This window comes from Salvelinus alpinus, chromosome 9 (assembly GCF_045679555.1).
Source record: "Salvelinus alpinus chromosome 9, SLU_Salpinus.1, whole genome shotgun sequence".
Classification (NCBI taxonomy): Eukaryota; Metazoa; Chordata; class Actinopteri; order Salmoniformes; family Salmonidae; genus Salvelinus; species Salvelinus alpinus.
The window spans coordinates 64,097,224-64,120,785 of NC_092094.1; the positions used below are offsets into that span (position 1 = coordinate 64,097,224).

General features: G+C 42.5%; 1 protein-coding gene across 1 annotated transcript in view; it reads left to right on the forward strand.

The window, feature by feature from the left end:
* LOC139530459 (MAM domain-containing glycosylphosphatidylinositol anchor protein 2-like) overlaps positions 1-23,562 on the forward strand; it is a 240,088-nt gene that overhangs the window by 148,143 nt on the left and 68,383 nt on the right. The window contains exons 10-11 of the mRNA XM_071326910.1: positions 6,719-6,988; positions 23,289-23,437. Of these exons, the coding sequence (XP_071183011.1) occupies positions 6,719-6,988; positions 23,289-23,437 (419 nt within the window). The remainder of the gene's footprint in view (positions 1-6,718; positions 6,989-23,288; positions 23,438-23,562) is intronic.

Genomic DNA, 23,562 nt, shown 5'->3' on the forward strand with positions numbered 1-23,562 from the left:
GCTCTGGAGCAGGTTTTCATCAAGGATCTCTCAGGACTTTGCTCCGTTCATCTTTCCCTCGATCCTGACCTAGTCTTCGAGTCCTTGTCGCTGAAAAATATCCCAACAGCATGATGCTGCCACCACCATGCTTCCTCGTAGGGATGGTGCCAGGCTTCCTCCAGACGTTAAGCTTGGCATTCAGGCCAAATAAGTAAATCTTGGTTTCAACAGACCAGAGAATTTTGTTTGGCCACTCTTCCACAAAGGCCTGATTGGTGGAGTGCTGCAGAGATGATTGTCCTTCTGGGATGTTCTCCCATCTCCACAGAGGAAGTCTGGAGCTCTGTCAGTGACCATCGGGTTCTTGGTCACCTCCCTGACCAAGGCCCTTCTCCCCCGATTGCTCAGTTTGGCCGGGCGGCCAGCTCTAGGAAGAGTCTTGGTGGTTCCAAACTTCTTCCATTTAAGAATGATGGAGGCCACTTTGTTCTTGGTGACCTTCAATGCTGCATACTTTTTTTAGTACCCTTCCCCAGATCTGTGCCCCGACACAATCCTGTCTCAGAGCTCTACGAACAATTCCTTCATCCCTCATGGCTTCAATGCTGCATAATTTTTTTAGTACCCTTCCCCAGATCTGTGCCCCGACACAATCCTGTCTCAGAGCTCTACGAACAATTCCTTCGTCCCTCATGGCTTAGCTTTTGCTCTGACATGTACTGTCAACTGTGGGACCTTATATAGACAGGCGTGTGACTTTCAAAATCATGAAAAAAATATATTGAGTTTACCACACGTGCTCCAATCAAGTTGTAGAAACATCTCAAGGATGATCAATGGAAACAGGATGCACCTGTGCTCCATTTCGAGTCTCATAGCAAAGGGTCTGAATACTTATGTAAATAAGGTATTTCTGTTTTATTTGTTATAAATTTGCACACATTTCTAAAAACATGTTTTCGCTTTGTCATGGGGTATTGTGTGTAGATTGAGGAGGAAATGTTTAAATGTAATCAATTTTAGAATAAGGCTGTACCATAACAAAATGTTGAAAAAAGGAAGCGTTCTGAATACTTTCCTAAGGCAATGTTTGTCATGCTTCCTCCATTTCACAAATGCTTCCTACTATTTGATTTGATTACTCATCCACCTACTCCTCCTCCTCCTCCTCCTCCTGCAGAAATTGTGATTGCAGGGAAGGGAACTAGGGCAGGGAAGAGAGAAGGGTAGCTAGGAGTATAATCCCTAGCACAGGACTCATTACTTGTGGTAGGTCTGGGTACCAATGTATGCCACTGGATAATGTGTACTTATATCTGTGACAGCTGAGCAGGCTCTCGCAACAGAGTTTGCGGAGGCGGTGGATGGAGAGGGGGGAGGAGAGCGAGAGAGACACGAGAGGAAAGAGAGGGAGAGAGAGTGAAATAGAGAAACAGAGGGGGAGGAGGAGGATGAGAGAGGAAGGAAATAGAGAGAGAGGTTGGAGAATGCTGCTCACCAGTGAAATATAGAGATTGCTCTTGATTTCCCCAGGCTTTAAGCCTAAAGATCAGCATGATTGTGTTTTATTGGTAATGAAATTAAAATATAATTTTTCCCTCTCTCTTCCCGTCTCCCTCTCTCTTTTTCTCCTCTTTCACTCTCCCTCTCTCTACCGCCCGGCATCACCCTTTACACAAAGTGACACCATTAAGGCCTGGAGGCCATCTGTTAGTTGCAGCCCCTTGTATTTGGCCCCGCTCTGTTCTACGTGTCAGGGCCAGTACATGTATGATAGCCACTTTATTTTTAATTGCATTTTAATATGCATAGAAGCCATTGTGATGGCTGTTGTTGACGACATCATAAGATAAAGGCTTTGGTTAACCTTGGAAACTAGGAACAGGACCTCGGTTGACTCCACTAGAACTTCTCCGAAAGCTCTAGAGGACCTGCAGCCCACTTCGAAAGCCTTCCTCACTGAAACTATTGGTGTCCTGTGCAGCTTTGGTCTGGAGACTTCACAGCTCAATTATATTCAATGCTACTGTACAGTGTATGTCCATCTGCTCCGTAAAAGGCTTTAATTAACCAGAAATATTGAAACATCGGAGAGGCAGAAACCTTCAAAAAGGCAGAAACATTAAAAAGTATATATTGATAAATAGCCGCAAGACTGATTCTGATTCTGATTCATACTACAACTAGGAATGGGTAGCAGCACCCAATGTAGAGACCACAGCCCCACACCCAAGTAATTGAATGCTCTCAGATAATATACTTGAACCCAATTAACTCCTGTCTCACCTTAACAGTGTGGGTGCTGCAGCAGCCAGCCAGTAAGTCAGTTCCCTGCAGTCTACAGACCTTATCATTCCAAGGGTTAATCGAGTTTATTGGCCAGGCGTGTTCCGGCAATGCGCCCAATATACAATTACGAAGCACAGTGATTCAGCTGGATCAACAGGTGGGCTCCTAAGCGAGCTGGGGTCACGGAGGGCCTGGTTGGCTTTGTCAAAGGATCTCAACCTAATCAGACATGCTGGCCGAAGGGGGACTCCCTGCAGACTGGAAAGGTCACTGCCCATACTTGTCACTGATTCACCCTCTTTGAGGTGGTGCAGGCAGGAGCAGTATCAGGGAAAAGGGAGATAGCGAGGTTTTTGGAAGTGTGGCAGCGTGTCATTTGCACTGGAGCATTGTGCTTTGAAACAGTACAGTCATTCAGTGTCTGGTACCACTATCACAGCCGTGTCACAGACAGGACAAAAACATAGCTGTTAGCATTAGGATTAGTGTGCTTTGCCGATTTGCAATTGTGTCAGACTGGGGTTTCAAACCCGAGTTTCCTACTCTCAGTGACTGAGTTAGTCCGCCGAGCCAAAGCCCAGTACTTTGTAGTGTGGTCCATATTAAAGCTTTGATATAGTATCACATTACTTGTAGGTAAAAAAAAGTTGGTTTGGAGTGCATGTTAATATAAGGTTGTCGGTCATATTATAATGACGGGTCTATCCTTAATAAAATCATGGGCTTTACAGATTGATTACTTTCTCTTAGGCAGGCACTGTGCTACAGTAGTTAACCCCAAATCCATAATGAATTGTCTCAAAATTCTGATAAGACACTGATGATTATTAATGTTGCTATTTAAAGCATAGCGAAGGGATAATTGCAGTCATACTCTGACATTTCACGACCCCTTTCTGCATATTTCTCCCCTCGACATGAGTGCAAAAGGATTAAACGTACGAAAAAGAAAAACCCTCGACCAGCGAAGATCCATCTCCCTCTGAAAAGCCCTAATTATTGTTAGTTTAAGCATTTCATCTATGGCCCGCTATTTTTTTTCTTGCTTTACCCTGGTTATAAGAAATTAAATATGTTCTGAAGCATATTGATGTAAGCTGCTCTACCATAAAATCATAGCCTCTTTAATAAATGCTTGAAATTAGCTATGGGCATCAGTTGGAAGGCAAGAATGGGAGAGAAAGCAGCACATACTATAGGATGAATGGCAAATTCCTAGTCAAGCCCCCTGACCATGGGTTGATCAATTTGGGCATTGGGGAACTAGCTGGAGGGTGATCTACATGGAGGGTGAACATTACTCTCTTAGAGGTTTCTATGACCAACGCTCTGTCATAGAAACCCTTGTTTAATCCTGGGCTGTTCGTTAAGTATGGCATTCAAAGCTGGCTCCCAGCCTAATTAGCGAAGCGCTAATTTATCCCCACCAGTATTCATTTACGAAAGAGAGAGAATACGTTTGGCGAGAGAAAAACTCAACGACAACACTGACATCCTGAAAGTGCTATCATCACCCAGTCATGCAATGCGAGTAGACTGAGGAATCCCCAGTTGAGCCGACCATGAAATGTGGCACGGATGGAACTATTCACCCAGCAACTTTTTTTGCTGCCATTTCCCCCATTTAAATATATTGTCATCATGAATATTTTCAAAAACCCCATATTCATGAGTAGCAGTGCATAGAAATAGAGTTAAAGACTAGCAAGTGTTATTAACCGTGCTTTTTGGGTTCGCAAAATGGTTCTATTAACACGGGGATGAAGTCTTGCAGAGACATCGCAGGATCATTTTAATAACTTGCATAACACTTTACATGAAGTTGCTCTTATAGGCCTATCTGTGTAGTAACAATGAAACTACCCTGGTAACAACACTGCATTAGCATAATAATGTTCAGTTGAACAATGGAACATGTTCTATGAATGTTTCATGGACTGTCATATGGAGTGATTTTAGTGCCTGGCACTAAAATCACTCCATACTGTCATCTATAGCTCGGTTGCATCCATAGCACAGCCCCGTCCCTCAGCTTACCAAACAGTGCCAGGATCAGGCTGTTGAAATTACATATTGTGCCTTTAAGGTTCTCTCTTCCCTTCTTTACTTTTGTTTAGGCCTACTTTTTGTTCTACCTCTTATGTTTTAGTCCCTGTAGTAAATAACAGGTACAAACCTTACACCATTAATGAGTAATACGGATGGATTTTTAGGAGGCAAACAAGTTTTTTGTTTTTCTATAGTTCACTTCCTTGTATGACTTGAAAGGTCACGTTATCCTCTAGAGCCTGTTGTATTCTGAGTTTTTGAGGACATTTGAATTGAGAGTATTTCTCTACTCTAAACATATTGTATACGACAGAAACGTTTGAAGTTAGTTCATTTAGGCATAGTAATATTAGCTCTTCCGACGGTGGCCTGAGGAGGGCTTGCCTCCAGCCTCATTACAGATAGCGGTCTGTTAGATGCTTGCTTGCTGGGCTGTAGCATGCTAACAGGGTTCCTACCACTTTCAATGTTTTGCACTCAACTATGCTATTGATAGGGTGTAGTAAACAAACCACTTCCGACACTGACCTTCGGCCTCTATAAACTACATTCTAGGTATCAATAAGATCAAGTATATTTGCAATTCTGGAGAATCAAATCATATGTTATTCGTCACATACTTCAGCTGTAGACTAACAGTGAAATGCTTACTGCCGGGCCCTTCCCAACAATGCAGAGAGAAAAGAAAAGAATATACAGTAAAACGCGTAATAAAGTAATAATAGATACATAATGAGTAAAAATAACTTGGCTATATAAAACGGGGTACCAGTCGATATGCATGGGTATGAGGTAATTGAGGTAGATATGTACATATAACTAGGATTAAAGTGACAGATAATAAACAGTAGGAGCAGCGTATGTGATGAGTCAAAAAGTTAGTGCAACAAGGGTCAATGCAGATAGTCCGTGTAGCTATTTGGTAACTATTTAGCAGAACTGTTCCTTTAAGTGTTTCTGGGGTATTATCTAGTAAGGTGTCACTCAAATTCTGTGAATCACGCTCGTTTGTCTCCGAGCGGAGGGCGGTCCCTACGGACTCTCTCAGCCATTCTGTGTATTCAAGCAGCAAGCTCTTTCATTCAGTCGAGTTAAGAGAGGACAGTTCCTCTGAGAGTTCTCAAAATTAGACACAAAATGGGAAAAATATATCAGAGGCCCTTAAAATATCTCCTACTAAATTGCCTCGCATATATACAACAACAATTCCAAGTTAAGCTTTTCACTAGAAGCTATATTATTCTAGACGTGTGACTTCTGAGTTCTCATGTTAGTGCTAAGTAGCACCTTTTGCCCACATACTCCGACTTCCACTGTGTAGCTGTGTCTGCTTAGACGTGTACAAAAGAGCGACAGGAACATTGCAGATTTAGCACTGTGTTTCGATCACTTTCCACTGAAGTTGGAGTGGCTAATTGATAAAGCCACGGCTACTGGCATCTCATTGCTGTTGGGTTAGTGGTAATTATAGCGCAAAATAATCTAAAGGCTGGATAAATAAATAAGAGCTGATGGGACTTTAAAGTCCTGCAGATGGAGAAATTCTGGATGCAGATGAATGGATTATGTTTGGGTTGACATACGGAGACGGCCTCAGATGCTGCCTGTGTGAGAAGGACAGTTTTGCTGTATTCCAAATCAACTCCTAGCCCCTCCTACTCTCTAGGCACTCCTGTAGATCTGAGAGGTTTATAGGTGTAAACAATATGGGAAGTAATTACCATATTGCTTGCACCTACCCAGTGGTGTAAAGTACTTAAGTAAAAAATACTTTAAAGTACTACTTAAGTCGTTTTTGGGGTATCTGTACATTATATTTGACAACTTTTCCTTTAACTTCACTACATTCCCAAAATAAAATAATCTACTTTTTACGCCATACACCCAAAAGTATCGTTACAATTTGAATGCTTAGCAGGACAGGAAAATGTTCCAATTCACACCCTTATCAAGAGAACAATCCTATTCATCTCTACTGCCTCTGATCTGGTGGACTCACTAAACACACGGGTGAATTTTAAATTATGTCTGAGTGTTGAAAATATATCAGAGGCCCTTAAATTGTACCGTCTGGTTTGCAAAGGAATTTAAAATGATTTATACTTCTACTTTTGATACTTAAGTATATTTTAGCAATTACAGTTACTTTTGATACTTTTACTTTAGTCATTTTTCTATTAAGGTATGACAATTGGGTACTTTTTTCACCACTGCACCTACCAAATCTTCTCAGATCTCCACAAGTGCATAGGGGATAGGGGTTATTTTAGGACCGGGCCATTGCTGCTCTGTGGCTGACTGATGTGATATAGGCCAGGGGCTAGGGATTTTTTTGAGATTCAGCCTTTGCCTCCCCTGCCTGCCTGACTAATAGGGCCTTTGGTCTTCCTCTCCATAGATCCGCCGGTGGTGGAGCCGGTGTTCACAGAGATCCGCCAGGGTCTGGGTCGCGCCTTCACCCTCAACTGCCGGGTGCTGCGGGCACACCCGTCCAAAGTGCTCAAGTATGAGTGGAAGCTGGGTACCAGGCTGCTGACCATGGGCCAGTTCGACCAGCGCGACGAGACGGACTACCACGTCAGGGCACTCAATAGGGAGGGCTACGGGGAGTACACCTGTGAAGTGACCAACGAGGCCGGGGCGGGTGCCTGCAGGTTCTTAGTCACAGGTATGTATAACAGACGTCTTTAATTTTTTATTTTTTAATTTTATTTAACTAGGCAAGTCAGTTAAGAACACATTCTTATTTACAATGCCGGCCAAACCCGGACGACGCTGGGCCAATTGTGCACCGCCCTATGGGACTCCCAATCACTGCTGGATGTGATACAGCCTGGATTCAAACCAGGGACTGTAGTGACACCTCTTGCACTGAGATGCAGTGCCTTAGACCGCTGCATCTCTAAAAGTGTCTGCTAAATGGCATGTATTATTGTTATATGTTATGTACAATTTCTTTCCTCGAAGGATAAACAACTTTTGCAGACTGTAGTGTACATTAATGTATGTAATGCACTGCTTTTGGATGTGTATCAGTCAGATCTACAGTATAAATAGTAACAAGCAGTGGGCTAACCGAGAATTGTGCATCAATGGAGAGCTGCCCCTTTAATACGCCCGTTCAACTGCTCCTGCCCGTCGCTCCTGGACACAACGGTTTGCATCCCAAATGGCACCCCATTCCCTATTTACTACCTTTAACCAGGCCCCATAGGGCTCGAGTCAAAACGAGTGCACTATTTAGGGAATAGGGTGCCTTTTGGAATGCAGTCAACCTATTGATTTGATTCACGTTCACTTTGTGTGAGTGCTCCCTGTTGCAGCGAGAGACTCCCATTGTTAATACCCGGAGACAAGTAGAATCCACTCCCTGACTTTTCTAATGAAATGTATCCCATGGAGATGGCCTTGTCAGCCCTCAGAAATACATTTTTTTTAAACGAATAAGCTGCTTATCGCCGACACAACAAAACGTCACTTGTTTTCGCCGTAAGCATGAATGACGTAAGCAGCGAAGTTTGCACAGAATTTCAATGAGTTATTGAATAGACAGATGAGAGGAATATCTGTTTTAACATGCAAGGTGTGAAAATACAAATGGGCCGCATTAGTGTTCTTAGCTCTCAGCGAGATGTCAGTTGTGTAAGTTTAGTGTGTGTTTTTACATGGCACTGTATCAACACTACTGAGCATAGAAAGTCACTGTGAGTTTAAGTGGCTGTTTGGGGAAAATACATATTCAAGGAAGAAGCCTCAGAAAGCCCTGGTTTGTTGTTTATTGCTGAATCATGTTGTTATCTTTCAATGAGACTTCATAATATATTCAAATTCTCATAACTTTTTCCCCACGAGACAACTTCGTATGTGGACATGCAGCAGAATCAGCAGGGAGAAAATGTCTTAGTTGTCAATGTGATATGGTGTTAGGATTTTGTTGTTCTGCTCTTAAGCTTTTTCAACATCAGAGGCTCAACCCTTATCTTGCTACCAACCATTTTCTGATGGATGGGAGAAAATGGCTAGAATGTTTTACTGTTGATAAGTTTTCAGAGTCTGCAGACCAAGAAGTGCAACTGTATCACTGCTAAAGTCTTTCCCGGGTTATATTAGTCCCAACTTGGATTTGCATTGGCAATTTTCTACCCTGCACAGCAGCCACGAGAGAGGATTACTGCACTCTCCATTCTGACCTCCACCCCATAGAAAATGTCAGCAATTTAGAAAACACGAAAATTCTGGTCCACTTGTTATATGAGAAGGTCACCTTGTATTCCTATAAGGCATTCCTGAAACGATTTGATTGTCGAACATTAACGATGAGAAAGAAAACCTGTCTGTGTTCCTAATAAAGGTTTGTGGTTCAAATACTCCCTCTCTTGATCCTGGCAGTCGTTTGAATCTTCGATATATATATTCTGTCTGGAAAGACCATTAGTTTCCAAACAACACTTCTTCTGCTTTTATTACGGATTAATGCTTCATATTTGAGTGCTTTTTTGAGGAGTTCAGTCACATGAAAGCAAGGCAATAACAAACCTTGAAGGTAAACTCAGTGATACGATTTAGATGCAGAAAGTCAACAGCATAATGGGTCAATTTCCGCAACAACTAAGAGTTGAGTTGCGAAGCTCTCCTTCTCTGCATTTTTTGGTCCCGTGGCTACAACGCTGTAACAGCGTGAAGCGAACCTGTGCACATGCGCAAATACCGTGTGAGAGCGAAGTCTTTGGATCTCGCTTATCTCAATATGGTTGATGTGATTGGTTGTGGTCTTCTATGTGTCATGTCACGTTACAATGCGCACATATTCTGGGTTCCTTCTTCTGATTGCACCATGGCAGAACATGTGGCGTAGCAGTAACATTGCTGCGTCCGAGGCTGGTAATGAATGCTTGACAAGATGACAGCTCCACATTTCTGGGGAGTTGGTTGTGAAATATTGATGGCCTTGGTTTATCTCAGATGTCTGTTTTCGATGGGTAACAATATAGAGGTGTAGGCTATTTGCTCAAGGGATAAGAAGTAATCAGGTAGGCCTATTTTATGACGTTTCCATTGGATCAGAGCATGACATTTTTCCGTTCACGCTGAGTGGTTTATCGAAAAGGAGAGGAACTATTGTCATTCTCAATTGATGTAAAAACAGACTTTGTTTTCTGAGGTGAAGAAAACATTACTTTGAGAAGCTCCACAGCTCATCAGTGGTGGTGTGTTAAGCAAATCAGAAATACTATCAGATCCCCAAATGGGCACATTTATAAGCCTACATTTGCGCGCAGGCTACTTCAATGCGACAGGACGCACCAAACAAAAGACAATGACTTATATTCGTAAATTGAATGAAATAAACCAAAACTTGTTTCTCACAAGTGCACTCTGCAAACAATGTGTCCACTCCGACAATGAAAACAGTAAAATACTGGAATAATAATATTATATTGAATGCATTAACATAAATTGCCGTAACCAAACAAACATTGTGGATTATATATTATAGGAGTTAATGGTAAATGCAATACTGGTAATATGCAGTGCCTTCAGAAAGTAGTCAGACCCTTTTTTCCCTCATCAATCTACACACATACCCTCATAATGACACAGCAAAAACATGTTTTTAGACATTACAAATAAAAAAACAGAATTATCACGTTTACATACAGTACCAGTCAAAAGTTTGGACACCTACTCATTCAAGGGTTTTTCTATATTTTTACCATTTTCTACATTGTAGAATAATAGTGAAGACATCAAAACTATGAAATAGCACATATGAGATTCTTTAAAGTAGCCACCCTTTGCCTTGATTACAGCTTTGCACACTCTTGGCATTCTCTCAACCAGCTTCACCTGCAATGCTTTTCCAACGGTCTTGAAGGAGTGCAACTCATCCCAAACTATCTCAATTGGGTTACGGTCGGGTGATTGTGGAGGCAAGGTCCTCTGATACAGCACTCCATCACTATCCTTCTTGATCAAATAGCCCTTACACAGCCTGGAGGTGTGTTGGGTAATTGTCCTGTTTGCTGCAGAATGCTTCGGTGGCCAAATCACAGACAGTGTCACCAGCAAAGCACCATCACCTCCATTCTTCACGGTGGGAACCACACATGCAGAGATCACCCGTTCACCTACTCTGTGTCTCACAAACACACAGCGGTTGGAACCAAAAATCAAAAATTTGGACTCATCAGACCAAAGGACAGATTTCCACCGGTCTAATGTCCACTGCTCGTATTCCTTGGCCCGAGCAAGTCTCTTCTTATTATTGGTGTGCTTTAGTAGTGGTTTCTTTGCAACAATTCAACCACGAAGGCCTGATTCACACAGTCTCACTGAACAGTTGATTTTGAGATTTGTCTGTAACTTGAACTCTGAATAATTTATTTGGGCTTCAATTTCTGAGGCTGTAACTAATGAACGTATCCTTTGCAGCAGAGGTAACTCTGGGTCTTGCTTTCTTGTGGCAGTCCTCATGAGAGCCTGTTTCATCATAGCGCTTGATGGTTTTTGCGAGTGCACTGGAAGAAACTTCTTGAAATTTCCATATTGACCTTCATGGCTTAAAGTAATGGACTGTCATTTGTCTTTGCTTATTTGAGCTGTTCTTGCCATGATATGGACTTGGTCTTTTACCAAATAGGCCTATCTTCTGTATACCACCCCTACCTTCTCACAACACAACTGATATGCTCAAACGCATTAAGGAGAGAAATTCCACAAATTAACTTTTAACAAGGCACACCTCATATTTGAAATGCATTCCAGGTGACTAACTCATGAAGCTGGTTGAGAGAATGCCAAGAGTGTGCAAAGCTGTCATCAATGCAAAGGGTGGCTACTTTGAAGAATCTCAATTCTAGTGAAGACAACAAAGAAAGTAACCAAGAAAGTGTTAAACAAATCAAAATATATTTTATATTTGAGATTCTTCAACGATTGAGTGTCCATATAGCTGTACCATGATATTGGCATTGCTACGAAGTAACCCTCCAATTGTTCTCCACTATTCCACCCGCTAAGCCCCTCCACATCCCAAGTTGGGTTGTCATCCCAGTGACCGGCAGACCACCCCCGTCCCCTCAGATCCCTAGGCGCCCCGAGAGGCCAGGACCCATCCTTCAAAAACACCACACAGTGCCACCCACAGAACAGAAGCATATCAACCGCTAAAAGTATTTCCAATGCTCTCACCTCAATTTTCTTTATATATAGCTATTAAAAATATATACACTACCTTTCAACTGTTTGGGGTCACTTAGAAATGTCCTTGTTTTCCATGAAAACATACATGAAATGAGTTCCAAAATGAATAGGAAATATATTCAAAGATGTTGACAAGGTTATAAATAATGATTTTTAATTGAAATAATAATTGTGTCCTTCAAACTTTGCTTTCGTCAAAGAATCCTCAATTTTCAGCAATTACAGCCTTGCAGACCTTTAGCATTCTAGTTGTCAATTTGTTGAGGTAATCTGAAGAGATTTCACCCCATGCTTCCCGAAGCACCTCCCACAAGTTGGATTGGCTTGGCTTGATGGGCACTTCTTACGTACCATACGGTCAAGCTGCTCCCACAACAGCTCAATAGGGTTGAGATCCGGTGACTGTGCTGGCCACTCCAATATAGACAGAATACCAGCTGACTGCTTCTTCCCTAAATAGTTCTTGCATAGTTTGGAGCTGTGCTTTGGGTCATTCTCCAGTTGTAGGAGGAAATTGACTCTAATTAAGCGCCGTCCACAGGGCATGGAGTTGCAAAATGGATCTTTTACCCTGTACAAATCTCCGACTTTACCAACAATAAAGCACCCCTAGACCACCACATTGCCTCCACCATTGTAACGGTTTTGACTTGAGGTTATTATTTATAGGGGTGCCAGGTAGGTTGTGCCTACCAGAGAAAACATTGGTTTCTCCTTTTGGTTTGGGAGGGAATGAGTCCCATCCGTCTACACCAATACAACATTTACATTTACATTACATTTAAGTCATTTAGCAGACGCTCTTATCCAGAGCGACTTACAAATTGGTGCATTCACCTTATGATATCCAGTGGAACAACCACTTTACAATAGTGCATCTAACTCTTTTAAGGGGGGGGGGGGGGGGTTAGAAGGATTACTTTCTCCTATCCTAGGTATTCCTTAAAGAGGTGGGGTTTCAGGTGTCTCCGGAAGGTGGTGATTGACTCCGCTGACCTGGCGTCGTGAGGGAGTTTGTTCCACCATTGGGGTGCCAGAGCAGCGAACAGTTTTGACTGGGCTGAGCGGGAACTGTACTTCCTCAGAGGTTAGCTAATACAAAGGACTCATGTAAAAGTCAGGATGGAAATACACTTTTCATAAACCCTTAAAACATTGGAAAGAACTTCAAAAACGGTATTCTTTTGCGTGGGTTGTATTACCAACATAAATGATCACACACACATAACAATATAACAAATAATGAGCTCTGGTTCCTCCAGAAATGTCCTGTACTTCGGGCCTAAAAAGAGTCCAGCCCGGTAAAGCAGTTCAGGGAACTCAAGTGACCTTAGTCACGCAATGTTTGTCCGTTCATACAAGTGTAGCGTAAACCCAGTATCAAATCATACAATCAAAATAACAATTACTTTACCACACAACCATCAAGCGTATCAACTCTTAATAAGTCCTCAACTACAACTAACTACATAAATCATCGCGGTATACATCACACCAAAACAAATTAAATACCAAAAAGGTTGTAGTCAGTCGGTCAGTCAGACAATCCAATCAAGTCAGACAATCCAATCCGCCAACAGATCTCCAGCGGAGAAAGGCCACGAAGAACAACGGAGATGTGTAGTCCATGGACACAAAGCGTGGATCCGATCCTGGGTAAACTTGCTATTAGGCTACAAAACAAACGGAATAGAGACGCTTTGGAACTGAGCGTTGAACACATCCTCATTCACTTCTCCATCACAACCCCGGCTTTTGCGCAGCTGATGCTGGCTATTTAATTGGGAATTAAAGGGGACGTGTCCTATTGGAAGGAGAAGCACTATTTAATTGGGAATTAAAGGGGAAGCGCCCTATTTGAAGGAGAAGCACTGAGAGGTTCAGAAAAATTCAGGGCCGTCACACCATGCTTGACAGATGGTGTCAAGCACTCCTCCAGCATCTTTTCATTTTTTCTGTTTCTCACAAATGTTCTTCTTTGTGATTCGAACACCGCAAACTTAGATGTGTCTGTCCATAACACTTTTTTCCAATCTTCCTCTGCCCAGTGTCTGTGTTCTTTTGCCCATCTTCATCTTTTCTTTTTATTGGTCTGAGATATGGCTTTTTCTTTGCAACTCTTTCTAGAAGGCCAGTGTCCCTGAGTCGCCTCTTCACTATTGATGTTGAGACTGGTGTTTTGCATATACTATTTAATGAAGCTGCCAGTTGAGGACTTGTCTGTTTCTCAAACTAGACACTCTAATGTACTTGTCCACTTGCTCAGTTGTGAACCGAGGCCTCCCACTCTTTCTATTCTAGTTAGAGCCAGTGTGCGCTGTTCTGTGAAGGGAATAGTACACAGCGTTGTACGAGATCTTCAGTATCTTGGCAATTTCTCGCATGGAACAGCCGTCATTTCTCAGAACAAGAATAGACTGATGAGTTTTAGAATAAAGTACTTTGTTTCTGGCCATTTTGAGCCTGTAATTGAACCCAGAAATGCTGATGCTCCAGATACTCAACTAGTCTAAAGAAGGCCAGTTTTATTGTTTCTTTAATCAGCACAACAATTTTCAGCTGTGCTAACATAATTGCAAAAGGGTTTTGTAATGATCAATTAGCCTTTAAAAAAATGATAAACTTGGATTAGCAAACACAACGTGCCATTGGAACAAAGGAGTGATGGTTGCTGATAATGGGCCTCTGAAATCAGCCCTTTCCAGCTACAATAGTAATTTACAACATTAACAATGTCTACACTGTATTTCTTAACAATTTGATGTTATTTTAATGGACAAAAAAATTGATTTTCTTTAAAAAACAAGGACATTTCTTAGTGACCCCAAACTTTTGAACGGTAGTGTATATATTCAGAAGTCTTGTGTATCTTAATTTCCATCATTCACAAATTTTTATTTATTTTTTATTTCATCTTTATTTAACCAGGTAGGCCAGTTGAGAACAAGTTGTCATTTACAACTGCGACCTGGCAATGCGACACAAACAACAGAGTTACACATGTAGTGATGCTAGAGTAGTGATGCTAGACGGGCAGGTGCGTGCAGCGATCAGTTGAAGAGCATGCATTTAGTTTTACTTGCATTTAAGAGCAGTTGGAGGCCACAGAAGGAGTGTTGTATGGCATTGAAGCTCATCTGGAGGTTTGTAAACACAGTGTCCAAAGAAGTGCCAGATGTATACAGAATGGTGTCGTCTGCGTAGAGGTGGATCAGAGAATCACCAGCAGCAAGAGCGACATCATTGATGTATACAGAGAAAAGAGTCAGCCCGAGAATTGAACCCTGTGGGACCCCCATAATGACTGCCAGAGGTCTGGACAACAGGCCCTCCGATTTGACACACTGACATTTATCTGAGAAGTAGTTGGTGAACCAGGCGAGGCAGTCATTTGAGAAACCAAGGCTGTTGAGTCTGACGATAAGAATACGGTGATTGACAGAGTCGAAAGCCTTGGCCAGGTCGATGAAGACGGCTGCACAGTATTGTCTTTTATCGATGGCGGTTATGATATCGTTCAGGATCTTGATCGTGGCTGAGGTGCACCCATGACCAGCTCGGAAACCAGATTGCATAGCGGAGAAGGTATGGTGTGATTCGAAATGGTCGGTGATCTGTTTGTTAACTTGGCTTTCGAAGACTTTAGAAAGGCAGGGTAGGATAGATATAGGTCTGTAACAGTTTGGGTCTAGAGTATTTCCCCCTTTGAAGAGGGGGATGACCGTGGCAGCTTTCCAATCTTTAGGGATCTCAGTCAATACGAAAGAGAGGTTGAACAGGCTAGTAATAGGGGTTGCAACATTTGCGGCGGATCATTTTAGAAAGAGAGGGTCCAGATTGTCTCGCCCAGCTGATTTGTAGGGGTCCAGATTTTGCAGCTCTTTCAGAAAATCAGCTATCTGGATTTGGGTGAAGGAGAAGTAGGGGAGGCTTGGGCAAGTTGCTGTGGGCGGTGCAGAGCTGTTGACCGGGCTAGGGGTAGCCAGGTGGAAAGCATGGGCAGCCGTAGAAAAATGCTTATTGAAATTCTCGATTATCGTAGATTTATCGTTGGGGACAGTGTTTCCTAGCCTCAGTGCTCTTATTCTCCATGGACTTTACAGTGTCCCAGAATTAACATGCATAATAAGGTTGGCACTTCATGCAAAGGATTGTTACCTATAACCAGGATTGCCATTGCATTACATGACATTTTTGTCAACCTATTTTTATTTTAACAGACAATTATTTTGATTAGTCCTATATTGTCCCTAGCATCCTTACCCCTTTGTAACAGATGTTGGATACATACAAACACACACACACACATACTCTTACACACTCAATCCCTTTCCCCCACAATCAACCATAAGCTCAGATGCTCAACGGTTGTTACATTCCAGGGCCCAACTCAAGAAAGGACCTGATTCTACGAATGTCTATACAGTTATAGCTGTTTGAGAAAGCATGCAAGATTGAGCAAAAATGTGAGATTTGATTTACCAATGTCAAGTCCTAGGTGATGGAGATCATATCCACCCCCTTCCCATGAAACACACACACGCTGGTCCCCGGTTGTGACCATTTTCCCAAGCATCTTTGTGCTGTCAGACCTTTGATTATTTTGTGCCACCAGGGCCACAATAATATGAATGGTATAGTGTAGTTTATTTATTGAACAATTATTTTATTTTATTGCTATTCTATACATTTTTCTTTCTTTATTATTACAATCCCTACCATGGCTAGCATTGGGTGTTCCATTATTCAACTCCTCTATGAGAACTTAGTCATTTTTAGAATAGCCATGGAGTAGTCTGTGTCTCTGAACATTTTGTTGTCAATATACAGTTTATCGACTACGAGAGCTACACGCTTCCATTTTAATCTATTCTCCTCTATTCTGTACTGGGTAAAGAACTTTGCGCCGTTTTGCAATCTCCCTCGGGAACTTATCATTCATGGCTATTTTCGTGCCAATGAGTCTTTTACCCAGGCTTTTAACCATTACTTTATCCTTAAAGAAAGTACATTTGGAAACAATTGGGCTCTCAAATCTCTGTCCTCTTTGTCCGAAACGCTGTACATGTTTGAGTTGGATTTTATCGACAGCATCAAGTGGGATTTGAAGCGCTGTAAGAAAGAATTCCTTCACTACCTTTTCGGGAACTTCTCTTTCTTGGATACCCGTAAGTACTCGATTTTCTCTCATATATCTAGTCTGTTTGTCAAGTAAGGCTTCTCTCAGAAAGATGTTCTCCTTTTTAAGTTCATTAACGTCTGTTTCTATCTTATTGACTGTCCCTCTTAGCTTGTTTGTTTCTTTCTCCATTTTCGCAGCTTTTCCGTCACTCGTTTCGAGGCTCGCCTTCAACTCCTTTGTATCCTTACTGACTAATTGAAGTATGCCCAGTTTGTCATTAACAGATGACTTTAACAGATCGCTTTACCCCTTTACCAGTCCCGGTGGTGAAAATCATCAATCGTCTGTATCCGTCGAGGAGTTGCATTTTCTTTTGGAGATTGATTCTCCTCGTTTACTCTCCATCATGTTTGAGTGTTGCTTGTTTTCGTTATATTTGTCAATACATTTCTCTAGCCTTTTGATTTGTTTTGTGTTGTTATCCAGATTGAATGTTATTACCCCTGAGTATATGAACTGCTAATATTTAGTTTAAGTATGATATTGAATATTTCGTTTTTTATCTTGAGTCGATCTGCACCGCTGTGTTAAGTCCGCCATCTTACCAGTCCATCAATCAAGCTTCACTCAGTACTTTGTTGAAGCACCTTTGGCAGCAATTACAGGCTCACCTCCCTGACCAAGGCCCTTCTCCCCCGATTGCTCAGTTTGGCCGGACACTGTATGTAATGGGGAATTGATAGACGTTAACAGTCAAACGTGAACAATCCACACAATGAAGTTATGAAACAATGAATGTGCACAAATTCACGGAAGAGTGCATTCAGGAGAGATATCGTGCGTTGTGCCACACTCCCCTTCTTGTACCGTGCCATCCCACGAACTCTGCAATGGATTAGTTTTGGCCTCCGAAATTGATTAGTTGACGGAGATGGGCGCTAATAAGACAGGTGCCTCGTGTGCCATAAAAAAATACATATATAATTTGCTGCGTGTAGTAACTCTGTATGGACAGGTAAGATGAGACTGGAGTGTGTGAGCAGCCAACCCTTCCCTGACCTTTCTGTGACTGTGAGGCTAAAGGAAAAGACAGATGGGAGGGGTCCGCATCACCCAGGGGCAGTCCTGCTGAGTGTAAGCTTATAGCCAATATGCTTTCAAATAGGATCCTCTGTCTGAAGTCATACTACCATTGATCTCAATGACTTTGTGGCCATCGGCGTGGTATAGGAATGTGTGTTACATTCATCTATATGTGTTTTATATATATATATATATATATATACACTGCTCAAAAAAATTAAGGGAACACTAAAATAACACATCCTAGATCTGAATGAATGAAATATTCTTATTAAATAATTTTTTCTTTACATAGTTGAATGTGCTGACAACAAAATCACACAAAAATTATCAATGGAAATCAAATTTATCAACCCATGGAGGTCTGGATTTGGAGTCACACTCAAAATTAAAGTGGAAAACCACACTACAGGCTGATCCAACTTTGATGTAATGTCCTTAAAACAAGTCAAAATGAGGCTCAGTAGTGTGTGTGGCCTCCACGTGCCTGTATGACCTCCCTACAACGCCGGGGCATGCTTCTGATGAGGTGGCGGATGGTCTCCTGAGGGATCTCCTCCCAGACCTGGACTAAAGCATCCGCCAACTCCTGGACAGTCTGTGGTGCAACGTGGCGTTGGTGGATGGAGCGAGACATGATGTCCCAGATGTGCTCAATTGGATTCAGGTCTGGGGAACGGGCGGGCCAGTCCATAGCATCAATGCCTTCCTCTTGCAGGAACTGCTGACACACTCCAGCCACATGAGGTCTAGCATTGTCTTGCATTAGGAGGAACCCAGGGCCAACCGCACCAGCATATGGTCTCACAAGGGATCTGAGGATCTCATCTCGGTACCTAATGGCAGTCAGGCTACCTCTGGCGAGCACATGGAGGGCTGTGCGGCCCCCCAAAGAAATGCCACCCCACACCATGACTGACCCACCGCCAAACCGGTCATGCTGGAGGATGTTGCAGGCAGCAGAACGTTCTCCACGGCGTCTCCAGACTCTGTCACGTCTGTCACGTGCTCATGTGCTCAGTGTGAACCTGCTTTCATCTGTGAAGAGCACAGGGCGCCAGTGGCGAATTTGCCAATCTTGGTGTTCTCTGGCAAATGCCAAACGTCCTGCACGGTGTTGGGCTGTAAGCACAACCCCCACCTGTGGACGTCGGGCCCTCATACCACCCTCATGGAGTCTGTTTCTGACCGTTTGAGCAGACACATGCACATTTGTGGCCTGCTGGAGGTCATTTTGCAGGGCTCTGGCAGTGCTCCTCCTTGCACAAAGGCGGAGGTAGCGGTCCTGCTGCTGGGTTGTTGCCCTCCTACGGCCTCCTCCACGTCTCCTGATGTACTGGCCTGTCTCCTGGTAGCGCCTCCATGCTCTGGACACTACGCTGACAGACACAGCAAACCTTCTTGCCACAGCTCGCATTGATGTGCCATCCTGGATGAGCTGCACTACCTGAGCCACTTGTGTGGGTTGTAGACTCCGTCTCATGCTACCACTAGAGTGAAAGCACCGCCAGCATTCAAAAGTGACCAAAACATCAGCCAGGAAGCATAGGAACTGAGAAGTGGTCTGTGGTCACCACCTGCAGAACCACTCCTTTATTGGGGGTGTCTTGCTAATTGCCTATAATTTCCACCTGTTGTCTATTCCATTTGCACAACAGCATGTGAAATTTATTGTCAATCAGTGTTGCTTCCTAAGTGGACAGTTTGATTTCACAGAAGTGTGATTGACTTGGAGTTACATTGTGTTGTTTAAGTGTTCCCTTTATTTTTTTGAGCAGTGTATATATATATGAGGCATCCATGGGCTATATTCTGACTTCAAACAACACGTCCATGCTTAATCATATACAGTGTTTATTTCCTTCTTACTTATAGGCTATATATTTTGTCCACAAATAACATTTCTATGTTTTTATTGTAAATGATTGATGGGAAATGGATGAGCTTGGATAACTTTTTCTTTCAATCAAGCTTTGAGATAATAACAAGAGGGAGCTCTTTTGATCTAGCTAGATTGTGTCAAACACAATCAAATATTTATATTTTCATTATGATGTTTTCTTTTCTCCATGAAAACAATTCAATATTAGAATAGATTCGATACAATTAGATAGCTTTAGCTCAGCGGGCTAATACTAAGGCATTAGCTCAGGAGCCAACTCAAGTCTCCAGGTTCCAGACAAGGGTAAACATCACTCGAACGTGCTCGCAAACAACCTCTGTTACACACACACATACCTTTCATGTTAAAAATCCTAAAATATGAGACAGATGCAGTATGTTGTGTTGAATCATTATTCCCTGTAACATCAAATATATACTTTATCCACATTTTGTTATGTTACAGACTAATTGGTTGTTTCCTTCATCACCCTACACACCATACCCTATAATGACAAAGCAAAAACGGAAATATCACATTTACATAGGTATTCAGACCCTTTACTGCAGCGATTACAGCATTGAGGCTTCTTGGGTATGAAAGCTACAAGCTTGGCACACCTGTATTTGGGGAGTTTCTCCCATTCTTCTCTACAGATCCTCTGTCAGGTTGGATGGGGAGTGTCGCTGCACAGCTATTTTCAAGTCTCTCCAGAGATGTTTGATCGGGTTCAAGTCTGGGCTCTGGCTGGGCCACTCAAGGACATTCAGAGACTTGTCCCAAAGCCACTCCTGCGTTGTCTTATCTGTGTGCTTAGGGTCATTGTCCTGTAGGAAGGAGAACCTTTGCCCCAGTCTGACGTCCTGAGCGCTCTGTAGCAGGTTTATGTCAAGGATCTCTCTGTACTTTGCTCCATTCATATTTCCCTCGATCCTGACTAGTTTCCCAGTACCTGCCGCTGAAAAACACCCCACAGCATGATGCTGCCACCACCATGTTTCACCGTAGGGATGGTGCCATGTTTCCCACAGACGTGACACTTGGCATTCAGGCCAAAGAGTTCAATCTTCGTTTCATCAGACCAGAGAATCTTGTTTATCATGGTCTGCGAGTCCTTTAGGTGACTTTTGGAAAACTCCAAGCGAGCTGTCATGTGCCTTTTACTGAAAATTGGCTTCCGTCTGGCCACTACCATAAAGGCCTGAGTGCTGCAGAGAGGGTTGTCCTTCTTGAAGGTTCTCCCATCTAAACACAGGAAGTCTGGTGCTCTGTCCGAGTAACCATAGGGTTCTTGGTCACCTCCCTGAGCGAGGCCCTTCTCCCCTGATTGCTCAGTTTGGCCGGGCGGCCAGCTCTAGGAAGTCTTGGTGGTTCTAAACTTCTTCCATTTAAGAATGATGGAGGCCACTGTGGTCTTGGGGACCTTCAATGCTGCAGAAATGTTTTGGTACCCTTCCCCAGATCTGTGCCTCAACACAATCCTGTCTCGCACCTCTACGAACAATTCCTTCAACCTCATTGCTTTGTTTTTGCTCTGACATGCACTGTCAACTGTGGGACCTTATATAGACAGGTGTGTGCCTTTCCAAATCATGTCCAATCAATTGAAGTTACCACAGGTGGACTCCAATCAAGTTTTAGAAACATCTCAGGATGATCAATGGAAACAGGATGCACCTGAGCTCAATTTCGTGTCTCATAGCAAAAGGGTCTGAATACTTATGTCAATAAGGTATTTCTGTTTATAAATTTTGATACTTGGGGGAAAAAAAGAAAACGTTTTTGCTTCGTCATTATGGGGTATTGTGTGTAGATTAATGAGGGGGGGGAATTATTTAAGCAATTTTAGAATAAGGCTGTAACGTAACAAAATGTGGAAAAGGTCAAGGGGCCTGAATACTGAATGCACTGTATGTGATAGATACTAGGACTGACCCCAATTAGTCGACTAGACTTGTTTGATTGTTTGGTCAATAGGCTGTTGGTCGATCGATAATTGTTTTAGTTGAAGCAGTAGCAAATATATATATTTTCTTTTCATCAAACGGTGCACTTAAAGCATGAGACAAGTTCAATGCATATATAGTTTATTTTATTAAAACACATAGGGTGTGTCTAATATATGGAAAAATACACATTTAAAAATGTTGGTCAAAAGAACAGACGATTTTCGGTTGACCAAGATTTTTTTAAATTCGGGGACAGCCCTAATACATCAATGTCACATTAACATCCACATTGGACTAATCCTTTACCCTTTGGGTTAATAGTCACACTGGAGCTCCTGTGCACCTCTTCTTGCTTCTCTAGTAGCAATTTAGGTTTTCATTTGACAAGAACGAGACAGCCCTCGCTGCTAAGCTGTTTTCAATTTCTTGGCAGCTTTCAGCTCATAGAGGGGCCCTCTTCTTCTTTACTGCTTAGTTCTGTGTCCATGCATTCTTTGAACCACAGAAAAATTGTCTTTCTCGTTTCTGCATTGGGGAAAGTAAAGCTTCAATGCTACAGTGACTGTCACGTTCGTTATAGCGATGAGACCAAAGCGCAGCGTGATTTGAATGCATCTTCTTTTAATAAAGAAAGAACATGGAATGAACTATACAAAAACAACAAACACGCGTGAAGCTATATAATCATAGTGCTGACACAAGCAACTAAACATAGACATAGATAATCACCCATGAAATACTCAAGGAATATGGCTGCCTAAATATGGTTCCCAATCAGAGACAACGATAAACAGCTGCCTCTAATTGAGAACCAATCTAGGCAACCATAGACATACAAAACCCCTAGACTGGTAACAACCCCATAAACATACAAAAATCCTAGACAGGACAAAAACATATAATCACCCATGTCACACCCTGACCTAACCAAAATAATAAAGAAAACAAAGAATACTAAGGTCAGGGCGTGACAGTGACAGTGCTTAGAATGTACACTGAGTTTACAAAACATTAGAAACACCTGCTCTTTCCATGACAGACTGACCAGGTGAAAGCTCTGATCCCTTATTGATGTCACCTGTTAAATCCACTTCAATCAGTGTAAATGAAGGGGAGGAGACAGGTTAAAGAAGCATTTTTAAGCCTTGAGACAATTGAGACATGGATTGTGTATGTGTGCCATTCAGAGGGTGAATGGGCAAGACACAAGATTGAAGTGCCTTTGAACTGGGTATGGTAGTATTTGCCAGGCGCACCTGTTTGAGTGTGTCAAAAACTGAAACACAGCTGGATTTTTCACGCTCAATCGTTTCCCGTGTGTATCAAGAATGGTCCAGCACCCAAAGGACATCCAGCCAACTTGACACAACTGTGGGAAGCATTGGAGTCAACATTGGCCAGCATCCCTGTGGAACACCTTTGACACCTTGTAGAGTCCATTCCCTGATGAATTGAGGCTGTTCTGAGGGCAAACAGGGGTTCAACTCAATATTAGGAAGCTGTTCCTAATGATTTGTACATTCAGTGTATATTGACGAGACTATTTTTAGGCGTAGAAGAGTATTGATAAATGGCATTTCAAGGAAACTAACAAAGAATGATATGTCACAGTTGTGTGTGGCTGAGGGGATTAACGTCAGTTAGAATGGTGATGTATGCATACACACACACACATTCACACAAACACAGCCCATACTAAACCCAGTCTACTTTTCTTTTTTTGTTACAGGGAGGGCCTATGCCCCAGAGTTCTACTATGACACATACAGTGCGTTGTGGCAGAACCGGCCCAGGGTCTACGGCTTCAAGCTACAGTGGACCCAGCAGAACCCCCTGTCTGTGGACCGCATCGTGGCCTACCGACTGGGGATGAAACAGGTGAGCAAGAATACAGGGACCTTCTCTCACATTTATGCTCTCGGTTTTGTCCCAGTTTGACCCTTTTTACGTCTGCTTTTGTCTCAAAGGTAAGAGATCAATAAAGTTTGTATGTTTGAATTAAC